The sequence below is a fragment of the Varanus komodoensis genome, unplaced genomic scaffold (genome assembly GCF_004798865.1).
Source record: "Varanus komodoensis strain SLA01 unplaced genomic scaffold, ASM479886v1 scaffold6_4, whole genome shotgun sequence".
NCBI classification, from domain to species: Eukaryota; Metazoa; Chordata; class Lepidosauria; order Squamata; family Varanidae; genus Varanus; species Varanus komodoensis.
This window is the reverse complement of record NW_025336347.1, coordinates 548673-563100: the sequence shown is the minus strand read 5'-3', so window position 1 is coordinate 563100 and position 14428 is coordinate 548673. Positions and strand designations below refer to the sequence as shown.

General features: G+C 39.5%; 1 protein-coding gene across 11 annotated transcripts in view; it reads right to left on the bottom strand.

Annotated features, from left to right (window-relative positions):
• RAD18 (RAD18 E3 ubiquitin protein ligase) overlaps nt 1-14428 on the bottom strand; it is a 121150-nt gene that overhangs the window by 41825 nt on the left and 64897 nt on the right. For 10 of the 11 annotated variants that reach the window (XR_006416789.1, XM_044451971.1, XM_044451975.1 and 7 more), the window contains exon 11: nt 8124-8283. Coding sequence is in view for 10 of the 11 variants with exons in the window: in XM_044451971.1 (XP_044307906.1) it covers nt 8124-8283 (160 nt within the window). In the remaining variant the exon portion in view is untranslated. Of the gene's footprint in view, nt 1-8119; nt 8284-14428 lie in introns of all 11 variants that reach the window. The other variant, XM_044451978.1, reaches the window with a different exon arrangement.

The window sequence follows — 14428 nt, the reverse complement described above, 5'->3', positions numbered from 1 at the left end:
TCTGGATCCAACTGGTTACCTCTTCAAACTGATTCATAGCCAACTATCAAACCATTTAAGTGCACTGGATTAACAGGAAAATCATGGCGAAAAAATCTGATCAATGTGGTCCAGCATTATGAATTATACAATATCCCTTGTACCATATTTGTTTTTGTGGGCTTTCAGCTGGAGCCAGGGAACAACAAATCATGTCAGGCAGGATCTAGGAAATGCCATCCTGCTTATTACTAAAATAATCTACAGAGCCTATAACCATGATGTGGTAATAGCTGTGTTCTACTTACCTGAGTTCCACAATGAATTTCTTTTTAGTCCTATTTTCATCCAACAAAACATGCACAGAACTGCATGCAGCCTTCACCTTCACCTTCACCTTCGCAAGAGCGAATGGTTTGTGCTTGTACTTACGAGGGATCTTCAAAAAGTTTCCACACTTTTATATTTTCGTTGGAAATGGCGAGGGCGGGAGTAGTAGTAATTGGTCGTGCCTGAGAGTGGCATGTGACTAGGCTGTGTGGCAAGCTGGCTGCCCTTGCAGTTTAGTATAAGAGTTGTCATGCTGTGGTAAAGATGGCTACAAAACTTATACATTGCAGCAAAGAGGAACTGTGTTCTGTCACACGCCTTTTGTGGGCAGAAGGTGTACCAGAGCACAAATTCATCTCTGCATGTGTGCTCAGTCTGGGGATAAAGTTCTCTCTTGAGTGGACTGAAATGTTCGAAAATGGCCGTACTAGTGTGATGGATGGAGAGCTTTAAGGGGAAGAAGAATTTCAAGTGATGATGATGTGAAAGCAGCAGTGCATCAGTGGCTACGTGGTCAACTAAAAATATTTTTGCTGATAGCATTAAAAAGTTGGTAGGACGCTGGGAAAAATGCATCGCAAAAGAAGGTGACTATGTAGAAAAGTGCTGTAACTTGTTTTTGAAATTTTTAATAAATGGAGTTTTAAAAAGTGCGGAAACTTTTGAAGAACACTCGTATGTGAACACTGAATTCAATTGTAAGCCACTATGCTTGCATACTTGTTCGGGAATACAGGAATCTCAAAATGAGAAATATGTTTTAAACTTGTGTTTTTCTTAAAGAATTTAGATCAATGGTTTGCTTCAATATTACTCTGATTTGAATCAATCCACCCTAAGTAAAAGCCAGCACATATCCAAAACATAGCCAACAGTAAACCCATGTCCTCCAATGAATATACGTTTGTCATGTAGTACATTAGTGCATATGCTAATGGAGTGAGGTGTTGGGCAGGGTCTTAAGTGTGTCCCCTTAAGATTGGGGATGGTTTTCCGGTAGATCAGAAACAAAGAGTATGGATTCTTTTTGAAAAATAGTTTGATGTCCACCAGAAAATTAATGCTTCATAATTATTCTGCTAATTCCATAAATTATTTGTAGAAGCCCTTTACCTAGTAAAAACCTTTAAGATATAAACACACACATTCTGGCAGCACAACCTTGTGCATGTTCACTCAGAAGCCCCATCTGTTCAGTGGTGTTTTCTCAGAGGTGAACCTCATAAGACTGTACCCTAAATCTGCTTAGATTAAAATAGTTCCATTCCTTGTTTTTTGTGGTCGAAGATCTACTATGCATAAAGTGAAATATCTGTGTCAGTGAAAACCTAAATTACTTTGATCACAGTGTCATCTTCTTGAAGAAGGCATACTTTCAAGATTGATGTCATATGAATAAAAAACAGCCAGTTCCTTACTGCTTTTAGATCTGAACTTTTGTTTTCTGTGACCTGATATGAAAAATTGGAGCAATTACTCTCTAACTATCCTAAGATGTAGACCCATAAACATTACACTTGATCATTGCATTCAGTTTGTCTACAGTGTGTTTTTGAGTTATTAAGCAAATGTCAAAGAACAGAACAGTAGAACATTGTTCCAGGCACTGGATGCATAAAAATGATAACCTGGAACTCAAGTCTAAAGCTTGGCACCGATGTTATTACAGCTGCAGCATAGGATTCCTTGTGGGATTTAAAGCCCAGACAAGACTTCTTCAATACTGTCATTCTGAGTAACTCCGTGAAAGATGAACAGTAGATGGAAAGTAAGGAGAGCCAAAGTGACTTCATTTTGCCTCTTGCAAGTTTTTCTTCAGAAAAAATTCATGAGGATTTTTACTCACAATGTTAAGTATCAAATAGCAGCCCAACAATAGCAGAAACTAATATAAGGCAATATATATAAGATACAATATATAAGGCAAATGAGGCACAACCTTCCCAACATGCCTTTATTGCATCTGAAAACATTGTTGCTAACTCTCTTTGCACTCCGTACTGCCCCAACATTTCACTGGTGCTGGAGGGTATCTCTCTGATAATTCTTGCAATGCAAGATGTCCCTGCTGCCTCTCCCCTTCCCTCCCCTTTAAACTCCATTATATATGTTCTTTGTAATACAATACTTATTTGTTTGTTTGTTTTCATTTTATACCACCCAAAAGCAGGGAGCCTCTGGGCAGCTAGCAAAAGTTGAAAACACACAAACAAGAAAGAGAAGGAAAAATTAACTTAAGAAAACCACAGTATTTACAACTAAATGAGCACATAAGTATCACAGCGGTACAGGATAAAATGCAATACAGGTCACCTTCGCAAAGATCCATCAACAAAACTTGCACTTGTACAAACAACATGCCCAAGGGAGAGATGCCATTCAAGACTGACAGAAATTAAAGTCTTGAAATATTTGGGGATTCAAATTTATTGTGGGTAACCAATTCTAAAAGGCCCAATATGCATATTTTTAGCTTCTGGCTACACTTATTCTGAATCCATGTCTTGTTTCTTAGTTCATCGAAACATGAACTCTACTATTCTATGATTCTATGTTTAGAATAGGATTAGAGTCTTTATAAAGTGTTTTCTCAAAGGACATATGGCCTAACCTTAGAAAACAAGATTTTTTTTTTAAGTTTCAACAGCTTGACAGTTCTTTCAGCAGAATCTGTGAACAAGAGCTATACAATTCCAACAAAAGTCCGGAAGACTTACAATGATATTTTCATTAATAACCATTGTAACTAAAACAGAGCACCGCCATGTAGAAATCTAGCATTTTTTGGCATTGAACATAAAGTAGCTAACACATGTTGAAGTAAAACAATTGACTGCTAAATTAGTAGTTGATGTCAATACAGGCACAATCCATGAATAAAGCACCCACATGCCTTGTTCAGTGTAATTAGAGCTGTCTATGATAGCTCTGTCTTCTGAACAATGTATTTCCTTTCTTCTCAAGGAACTAAATCTTTACATCTTTAACTATACTGATTTGCCCATTCAGCTCTGAAACCACAGCATTATTTATCTGCAGAGCATCTCTCTATGAGTATGAGAAAGTGTCAGAAAACTGAAATTACCATCATGCAGATTACAAAAGATTGCAAACCAACTGACCCCACAGAAGATGAACAGCAGCCATCATAGTATAATCAACAGCACCTTTCGGAAGTTATGCACTTGAGTTTCAAGCTGCTAAAAAAGCTGACTTTTTACATAAACATGGAAAAATGAAAGACTATTACTGTTGTTAGATGTCCAACATTATCAACTGAGGTATGAATTGAAAGCACTACTGCTAATCAATATTTTCAAACAAAAAGCTTATCGATCATCATTTAACAGTGGATATAATGAAGAGCAATCTACTAAATAGGGAAACCTTTTGAAAATGGACTGCTTATTACTAGCACCTGGAATACAGGCCACTCCAGCAATTCCCAAACAATGTTATATGGAACAATGTGCTAGTGTGTTGCGATGGAACATCCAACACCATGAAAAATTAAAACCTTGTAAGCCCCAAACACTCCATCCATCCAATTCTGTCTCCTTGACTACATTTGTATTTCAACTTCAATCCATCATGAAGCTCAGGACAGAGTATATGTGGTCCTCAAGCAGTTTCCCACCTGAACATGTACCAAACCCAATCCTGCTTCATTTCAGCAAGGTTGCCGAATCATATGCTCTCAGACACGCTGCACCTATTTACAATTCACTGCTCCAGCCTTGCCATTTTCCATTCTGATTCTTCTATGGATGGATATTTCCACCTCTTCTCTGGATCAGATTCAAGTATCCCCAATGCAGCAACAACAAAACTACCTACTCTCAGAGGAACTTGCCCAATGTATCTCTGCATGAGTCCCAATGCAGTAAAGTAAAAACTTTTGTTGTGTTCATATCTGTTTGCCAGCTAATTTATCAATAAAGAAACCTGTTTTACACCATCTCCCAGGTATTTGCACTTGCTAGCATAATGAGGATTCTCCGTGAGGAGCACCCAATTCTTTTCTGGTAACTTTCAGGGTAAGACAGATATAGCAGATGAGACATATATGGTACAGCAATTCACCCAGACCTACCTCTCCCGCCCTCTATGAACATATTTTTTTAAACACTAAAACAATGAATGATTGTTGCATGGATAAATTGCTTACAACCCTTTTACTTTAACAGCAGCCTAAAATCATTTTTAAAAATATTAACTAAGTAACTTGACTGTCAAAATGGAGCAGCAGAGAGCGGACTTTGTATACAGAAGGCTCGATGCCAGGAATCTGCAATAGATGAATAAGGTAGGAGGAGATATGAAGATGACCTCTGGCAGAGGTTTAAGGACATAAGAAGAGGTCTAGATCAAAGGTCTATCTAGGCCATAATTCTGTCCACACAGTGGACAATAAGCTGCACATGAAAGCACAACATGAACACAATTACAGGGAAGCTATAAGTCCAAATATACCATGCTGGGTTAATAGAGATATTGTCTGAGCCAGTATAAAGCAGATTCCTAGGTGCCTAAAATAAACTGCCAGTGAACAGTGCCTATAAACTGTTTAGCTGCCTATTACTTACATATAACACTGAGATTTCAAATACACACAAAACCTTCAGGATGAGATATAACCATAAAACCAAGATGCATAAAACTATAGCAACAATGGTCAATTATTCGACCACAGCGCATAGGGACTAACATTCTGCTAGCCAGAGATATTGTAACAATAGGGAACATCTGTTCCTTAAGTATGCTGGAAATTTACATTTTCAAAAGCTGTTTTCTCAGAATGTAACAGACATTGCCAATTTCCCCTTCCAAATTCTTTTACATACTTTGCATTCTCATGTGCTTGTCTAATTATTTTTTTCTCTCAAAAACAAACATGAAAAGTCAAATAAAGGTCACCACTGAAGCATGAATCAACTAATCATACGCAGATGAGGGTCCCTAGTTAAAGCAAACATGCGAAAGATGAAAAAATGAACATTAACTCTCAAAACCACCAACTTTCAATGTCATACAGACACAAGATTGTTATGACTTTTAAAATTTAAATTTCAGGGTTTTTTTTTACATTAACAAGTTTCCAGAAGAAGGGCTACTGCTTAGTTGTACAGCATACACTCTACAGGGAGAAGGTCCCAAGTTCAATCCATTCCCTGTCTGAACTCCTGGAGAACTACCACCAATCAGTGTAATAAACTAGATGTTCCAATAGTTCACCCTGATTTGGGTAGGAATGGAGGAATCTGTTTAATTTTCTACAACTTTCAAAACTTTGGAGGCATGCTGATTCCATCTGATTTCTACATCGGCTTGCAAATTCCACATAAAATTTGTTCATAATTGGGTACATATTTCTTTGTTAGCCTCCGAGGTGTCATAACCTCCCTTGTTTATGTTGCAACAGACTATTCTGCTGAAATTTATCTTATCCATGTATTTGGGTACACATTTTTGCATAAGAGAACTGTACCTTGACACTCAGAGATGTGCAAAAACAGACGGATTATTGTGATCAGGCTTCTGTATTAGTTCAGAATGGTGAATTAGATCAATTTTATTAAAATTCATACCAAACAAATTTATTCCATAGGTATAAGGCATTTTCCATGTTCATGTGACCATATTTCAGTGGTAAACCAGATGCCTGGCCACCTTTCCTTGCCCCCACCAAGGTACCATACCCTTTCACTTTTCTTTTTAAATTAACAAATTTTCTGTTAATATTGAAAGCTGAATTCAAGGATTTGTTTACTCTTTTATGGCTCAGATCCCAGTTCAAGTTTCACTCAGTCCTCTGGGAGGTTACTTGTCATTTGCTATATCCCTTATGGGGTCCATTTTGTGGTGGTGCCCAAGATAAGTTTATTAAATTGCCAAAAGTGCCTGCAGTTGAAAAGAAGTTGTGTGTGTATGTTTAGACAATAGTGAACTAGGTGGATCAATGATCTAACACTGTATGCAACACTATCCGGTATTCCTGTTATCCTAGGTGTCAGGTATATTTAGATTTGCCTTCAAGTTGTCACACTTCAGAGTTGTAGCACTGATGCTAGTTCAATGCCCTTAAACATATGTCTAAGTGAAAAAACATCATTGGACTGACATGAAAGAACTATCCCATGAGTTCCAGGAGTAAGGGCTTTGAAGGCTATGCCACATGACAAACTAAACCTGAACTTGAGAGGACTTCCAAAAACTGATTGTGATTATGGTACTATGATATGGCACAGTCTCATGTTCAAATGGGAGTGAGGTAGCCAAAAATCTTATCATGCCTGTCAGAGCTAAAGTTACTACCCAAATAGCGACAATACATTCAAAAACAACAAATCAAATATCCATACCTGTTGCCAAGTACCATAACAAGTTCTCATATGCATGAGACCTAATGTTTGAAAATCCAAATGGACCAATGAAAGCAGAGTAGATGAACATCCAGGAAAAAACAGATTCCCATTTCTACAATATTTGCATAGGCAGAAAACAGAAACAGGCAATGGAATGGGCAACGGATTTCATGGTTCTGTGATAGACAACTTGAAGTAGGAGGATAGTATATGACGGATCAAAGGGACTCCAAGCACTTGTGCTTACCTATACTGCAATAGAATCTGCATTTCATCACTGGAAGGAGGAGGGGAAGAATCACCCAGTACATCATAAGGTTTTAGCACTATGTCATTACACACTGCTTTCAAATCTACTCAACATTCTACTTACACTTAAAGATATCTTTAAGATACCTTAAAGATGCTAAAGAGTTGGGCTCTCATAAGAAGTTAATTGTATATGATTAGATGATGTTTAAGGTAGATGAAACATTAGTAACTTAAAGAGAGCTTGTTTAAAAGATATTACAGGTAATAGTTGTCGCTAAATAGATTGGCTAAGGTATTTTTAAAGAGGTTAAGTGAATGTTGGATATGTGAACATAAGTTGGGTTTTTTATGATATAGAGTAAAAATAAGAGAACATATTATCTTAAAAAGGAATTACTTAAATGGGTTGGCAGACTTATATGTGATATGCAAAGGCTAAGCTACTGCTGTTGATGACATAAGGGACAGATATAAGCGAGATATGTTAAAGATTGTAAAGAATTGGGCTCTTATAAGGAGTTAACTGTATTTGACTAAGCTAGATGAAACATTAGCAACTTAGCTTAAAGAAAGCCTGTTTAAAAGATATTATAGGTATTAGCTGCCACCAAATAGATTAGCTAAGATGTCTTTAAAGATGTTAAATGGATGTTTCTGACTTTATTTGTAACTGTGGAAGTGAGGAATTTATTTCTCTACTATTAGAAAAATGAAAAGGTTTTGAATTGTCTAGAAATGTTTAGATTGAACTTATTAGTGAAGAAGAAAGACAATATTGACTTTCATCCAACTTGGAGATTCTTTCCTTTAATATTGGTTAAGAGAAACAGGACTTTGCAAGAAACGGATGGACTGACTTTACGGATGAAGGAGAAGGAAGATAGTGACTTCTATCAAATTCGGAACAGCTTTTTTTTTCTTAGTGGTTGGAGAAATGGGACTTGGTTTTGATCTAGATGTCTTCAAGTTATTATAAATGGATTTGAATATGATTATAGAATGTTAAAAGATATGTAGTAGGGGGCTGACCCAGTAAGTCCAATGTCTATGAGAACTGATGTTTTTAGTAGTAGTTTAAAATTTTAATAAAATTTCGTTAAAAAAAAACATTCTACTTACACTTCTGTACACTTCTTACACTTCATGCTCCCGATGACAAAAGGCAAAACATGCAAGCATATATTTGTACCTACGTACCTGTTGGAAGATTCAGAGGACTGAAATGAGCATGTAGGACCCAATCCTCTGACTTCAGGCCAGTCAACAGATTGACTTTTTCCACAGACTGGAGGTTCTGATTCAGGCAAGCAATTTGAAATGGAGGCCTGGTCTATTTGTTCAACACTCTGTGTTTTTCCTGGCAGAAACAGTATAAAATAAGCTTAAGTACATTGGCTTAACTATGTTTCAATTGATTTTTACTTCAATCTATCTATGTTTCTTTTTATATATTTCAAATGTACTGAAATACGAGTAATACATTGTGCTTGTACAATGCACACCCCTTTTAAAATCCATACTTTAAACTACTACAGCTATACTTCAACAACAGTTTTAATCATTTCTCTAATCTTAAAAAAAACACTCTACACAAACAGTTGAAATGAAAAAGAAATTACAAAAATAGATTTTTCCAATGTCGACTACAACAAATAAAACTAAAATGATTGCTATACAGGTGTGTGTCCATGGGAGACATATTTGCTCTCAGAAGATGTTTCATCATAGAGAAATTACCAAGCCTACAAAATGAAGCAGCTCTGTCTCTCAGTGATGAACATGAATTATTCCCCTTACAGTCATTGAACACAGAAGTCATGCTCTTCTGAAGTTTTTTTAAACTCTAATGTAAACTGGATGCTTTTCTAAAAAGATGTATAGCTAATTAATTATTATTACTAGACACTGTTGTAGCAATTGATGTATGATTTCTGCATAGCAGAAATGCCATTCCCTGGTGGGAAAAAATTCTGCTCATGGAAGGAAGGGCCCTCGATTTTTGCTTTTCAGCCTTCCTGAAAAGCAATTTCTGGTGAATGTGGCACCCCCTGGTACAGTATGGGACTGGAAGCAGAAAGGGGACAACACAAAGTCATATTTCACAAGTGGAAGCTAGAATCCAAGCCAGTTTAGTCTGCAAAGAGTACTCACATTCTATTCTTATAAATATATATATATAAGGCAAATAAGTATATTCAGCATTTTACAGCTGGAGAACCAAGATCGAAGATCTTCTTAGAAACTACCAAAGCGGTTCATCATACAGCTGAGGCAAAACAAGGGTATCTGTAAGGATTTGGCCCTGTAGAGTAGGCCTCGTTGCCTCTGAATTGATGCTTGCTTCAGCTTTTAGTAAGCACCATGCAGAATTTAGGACAAGCATGAGAAGGTAGCTATCATGAATGCAGTGACAGTTCAACTTCCCAGCTGATTACAGCAAAAGGAAGAGTAAAGCCCCAAGGATACATGGGGCCTTCTCTAAAAGCTATGGTTTGGCCTTGAGCTTATTTCCAAAGTACTGCTAGGAAATCTTCCATGGGAACCAAGCACAAGTGAAGGAGAATGTTAATGTATTCAGTCAGCTGCAGCAGCCCAAGAGGGCAAAGAAGAGATAATTTGGGATCTGATGTATTGATGAGGAACAGATCAAATGCAGTAGTTGAGACAGAGTAGCTATTAATGAATTTATCAGCTATACCCCCACTTTATTAGAGTCCTCTCTCCTTTACTCTCTCACGCTCCTTTCTCATCTACTATGCTTTTCCTTTTACTGAACATGCTTTGGTTGCTTTTTATGTAACCAGAAAACTCTATGCTGTCAACAAGTATCATGACTCTGGAACTCTTGCCCAAGTCTTTCCCCAAAACCAGTCACTCTGTCATCAATTGGACTAATGACACATTCTTTCTCCTGGATTTATTATCCGCTCTAGAATTTTGTCTGCTGAACTCTTTGACTCCTAAAACCTCTTGTGGTTTATTAGTTGATATTGTTGAAGGATGGGTGACAAGGTGTTTAGACAGTTTCATGTGCCACATCCATACTGGACCCTTGTCCTTCCTGGCTTATACAAGCAAGAAGGAAACAGCTGGCAAGCAGGGAGGTGATTAACGCCTCCTTGTGAGCCATTAATACCTCCCATGCTGCTTGAAAGAAGCAGTGATAGGACCATTCCTGAAGAAATTCTCTCTGCGCCCAGAAGATCTTAAGAACCTTTGTTATTCTGACAGGCTATCAAGTCACCTCCAACTTATGGCAACCCTATGAATGAATTCCTTCCAAAAGGGTCTGCTCCTGACAGCCCTGCTTAGCTCTTTATAAACTCATGGCTGAGGCTTCCTTCCTGGGCAAGGTCCTTGAGCGAATGGTGATTAGCCAGTTCCAGATGCTCTTGGGTGAGACCAATTACATAAATCCAAATCAGTCAAGGTTCAGGCTGCATTTTGGCATGGAAACAGTCCTGGACACACTGTATGATGAGCAACACTGGAAGCAAAACAGAGGCAATGTGACACTCTTGACATATTTCAATGACTATCTGAGCTAGACAGGGAAGCAGCCAGCTACTGCATTACAGTGGTTCCTACTTGGATGACTGGCCCTAGAAGGTGGTACTTAAAGAGTACTGCTCAGTCCTATAGATTCTCCTGCACTGGGTTCCGTAGGGGTCATTTTCCCACCTACCCGTATGTTACCTGAAACTGCTGAGTGGGTTTGTCCAGATTTTTCCACTGCACTGACATAAGTGTCTAATGTGTGAAAGTCCAATCTCTCCTTTACATCTATTGTATAGAATATAACACTGAATATTTAACTAAAAGTCTTAAAAGGTTTTCTGGTTTTCTAAAACTATCCATCTAAAAATGTTTCAAGATAGAGACTAATGCTTGTTTGGGATTCTTCCATCAAATAATATTTTGAATATGCAAAGAAAGATAAACTATTGCTGGATAGGCTAAAAGTACTTTTACTCTTGGAAGAGTTTCAAGCTTGCTTTGGCTTCAAGTGCTGCCTAAGATGTCAGTGATAAGGTCCAAAAAGCATCTTGGTATTTCTATTTATTTTTATTCATGAGGGTTTTAGTAAAGAAAACAGGTCAAGAGCCACTGACAGGCCAGCAAAGCCATCTTGTTAACTTGAGAAGAACTGGGATTTAGATAACTTAGATGAACCCAACTGTCAGCACGAAAATGCAAAATTATTTTTCTAGAGATGCGATCAAAAACAACCCTGTGCATAAATGCAATAAAAACAATAATAATTAATTTTTCTGGTCCATATTACGGATAATAATAACTCAGACCATTTTTCCACATGTGGAACTGATGCCACAGAGACTGCAACATACAGGAGAAAGCACTGCAAGATGTAGAAAAGACAAGTGCTGGACAAATGGATGATCACTAAGATGCACATGATTTTTCAAAACCAAAATGAAATGAAATGAGATCCTTTAGACTGGGGTTGTCCAACACGTGGCTCACAGGCCATATAAGGCCCCTGAGACCTTGTTCTGTGGCTTTCTTGCTACTCAAAGCTTCCATTCCCCCTCCAGGCCATCTCAAGTACACGCACTGCAACCGTGTAAATGGAGCATGACCGTGGGGCACAAAGCGCCCCTTCCCCACAGCACTTCCCTGGGCTTGGATGGGTGGGCATTGCCCACAACAACCACAGGGAAAGGGTGGGGCCCCCAAAACACCGGCCCACTTTGAAAGGGTGGGAGTTCCACTGCAGGCATCTGAGGGAAGGAACAACCCTCGGGGTGGCCTGCATTGGCTCACCGCACCCTGGAAGGGCCACCCTGCGCTTACTCTCCCCAGTGACAGAAAGTCTCAATGCCATCCTGGGCAGCCAGGCGCCGGGGCAGTGCCACTGTTGTTGCTACTGCATGCATTCATGCCACCGCTCTTCATGGCCCCTTGGTCTGGCTGGGGGCCTGGTATTTGTATGCCTGGGCAGGGTGAGCTCCTCCAGCGAGGGAGTGCCTGCCTCCCTGGCCACCCTGCCAGGCTCTGCATCAAGGTGCAGCATGTTTGCATATGCTGATGGAATGCTGCAAGCGCATCCATAAAATAGTTGGGTGCACACGTGTGTGACTCACCCATCAACTGACTATCCTGGAGGGCAAGTCCAACCAGAAACCCCTCATTTCCCAGAAGCCCAATGGTGAAATGTAGCTTCTCTAGAAACCCAAGTTCGAGGCAGAGATGGGGTTTGAGCTCTAAGGACCAAACGAGCTCTTTTGATCTCCAATAAAGATGATAACAGAAGGCAGACCTTTGCTTTGCTGTGTTCTTGCCATCCATCCAGCCAGCTGTGATCAACAGCATGATTTTTAAAATAAAACCAGGGAAACAGGGAGCCCGGAACATGCCAAGAGAGATAGAGGCAACACGCTGGGGACCCCAGGCTTACAGGATGATTGTAATGAGTTGAGCTGCCCCAAGACAATTTGCCACATGTGGTGAAGATAAATTCTATCATTCAAGAGAATTGCTTCTCTACTCCCATCCCATATGCAGAAGCTGATTAGACTGGCAGCTGAATCTTACTTCAAAAGTGGGGCGAGGATAGTGTCCTCCCCAACATCTAGGTGGTTTGGCTACCTTGCATGCACACAGCTCTGTCCTCCAAGATCCTGAACTTCAGGAAGAGAGCAAGAGATGCCAGGGGCCTTGCAAAATGCCCCACACGTGTTCCAGCTGACAAGCACAAAGGCAGCTGGCTGGATTCTCTAAAGCACCTGCTGGTGGTGGTTGCAGAGCAGAGGCCTCCTGGCATGGGGAAGGGGTGATTGTACAATTTCCTGCTCCTTCCTGTCTACCACCTGAGGAAGGAATGCCTCATCCTGCTTTACGGGTGTGTCGTGCCTGATGGCTCGGCAGAGACGTCCACTCGTGAGGAAGAGGCAGGAGCTGACAGTGAGAGGTTGGCAATGGACCAGGGAGACTTATATTTGAGAACCAGTGCCCAGACAGCCCATATACAGCCTGGCTCTCAAGCTACTGAGCAAGAAACCTCTCCACCACCTCATCCCTCGGCCCCTGAGCATACAACCCCCCCGCAGGCTGATGGGGAAGCGTCTGAAAGAGTCGCTCCCTCTGATTCTAGCTCTGGGCTGCCTGAGGAAGGTGCCCCCCCCCCCCGGGCTCCTAGCTCTGAAACTGCTGGACAGAGTTCAGGAGGGCAAGAAGACATGACGGAGAGTTTGGCACATGCCCAAAATAGGAGAGTCTTAACGCGACAGACCCAATTACGACAAAGGGACAGGGGTCTGTCACACCCATGGGCGGAAAGACGAGACAGGAAGGTTTGATGCCACGTGATGCTTTTGAAGAGAACTCAGAAAGAAGCAGCAACTGTGGCCAATAGGGAGCTCGTTAGTGGAGCTTATCAGTTACATCGTAAGTCTTGTAGTGAGTAGCAATAAAAGTTTTTAGCTGATATACGGTCTGCTGTGTGGGTTAATTGAAGCGTGAGTTACCTCACAACAGGGTGGGACAGCTCTGATAATTGTTTTAACTGAAGTTAAAAGCCCAAGATCCTAAACCACTGTTTTTGTTTCATATTGATCCACTTTGGTTGTAACAAACCATATTCCTAAGAATAAACATAAACAGAACTGTGATTTGCTCTTAAAGTGGAATGGACGAAAGGGACAGGAAGCATACAAGTTTCACTGGTCCGTGGTGAATTTGATATTGACTGAAATGATTCAGTTAATGTAGATTTATGATTTCAGCAAATTCCCTGCTGTAAATAAAAGATATCTGGCTGATAAGTGTGTGGTAAGCTTATTTGGAATAGTGAATCAGAGGAGGGCTTGACATAATAATATTCAATCCACCTCTTATATTTCAACCATCTCTGTACTAAACTACAGCACACATTTCAGGACCGATCCTAAAATTAAAATTCCATGAACTTATTTTAATTGCTTATTGAATTAATTAGGATTTTAAAATTTTTAGCTGAGAATGCACCGGGGGGGGGTTTAAATGTTTTTTTCTTTTAAATTGTTATATTATTATTATTTATGTATGTTTTTATGTATTCTTTGTGAGCCATCCCAAGGCTTTGTTGCAATGGGGGCGGCATAGAAATGTTTTAAATAAATAAATAAATAAATAAATAAAAATATCCCCGTTCAGGGGCTGATAAGATAACCAAAAAGATCATACAACAGTATTTACATGGTTGATAATTATACCTGAAAGATAGCCATATACTATCTGGTACAGAGTGAGTTGTTACTGTGGTTAATGAATGACCCCCAGACCCAAAACATTCCATGAGTTGAGGAAGGTTTGTTAACCATAACAACAACTGAACCTTGTCAGAATTGGACATCATGATAAGCATCATCCTGAACTGGACATTCATGAATATGCAAAATAATCATCCAACTTAAATTTGGACAAATGTTTTAGAAATCTGGCTTTCATTCCTTAATGACATTATACCCATTTTTTATTCCACATTGTAAATCAGTATTTCA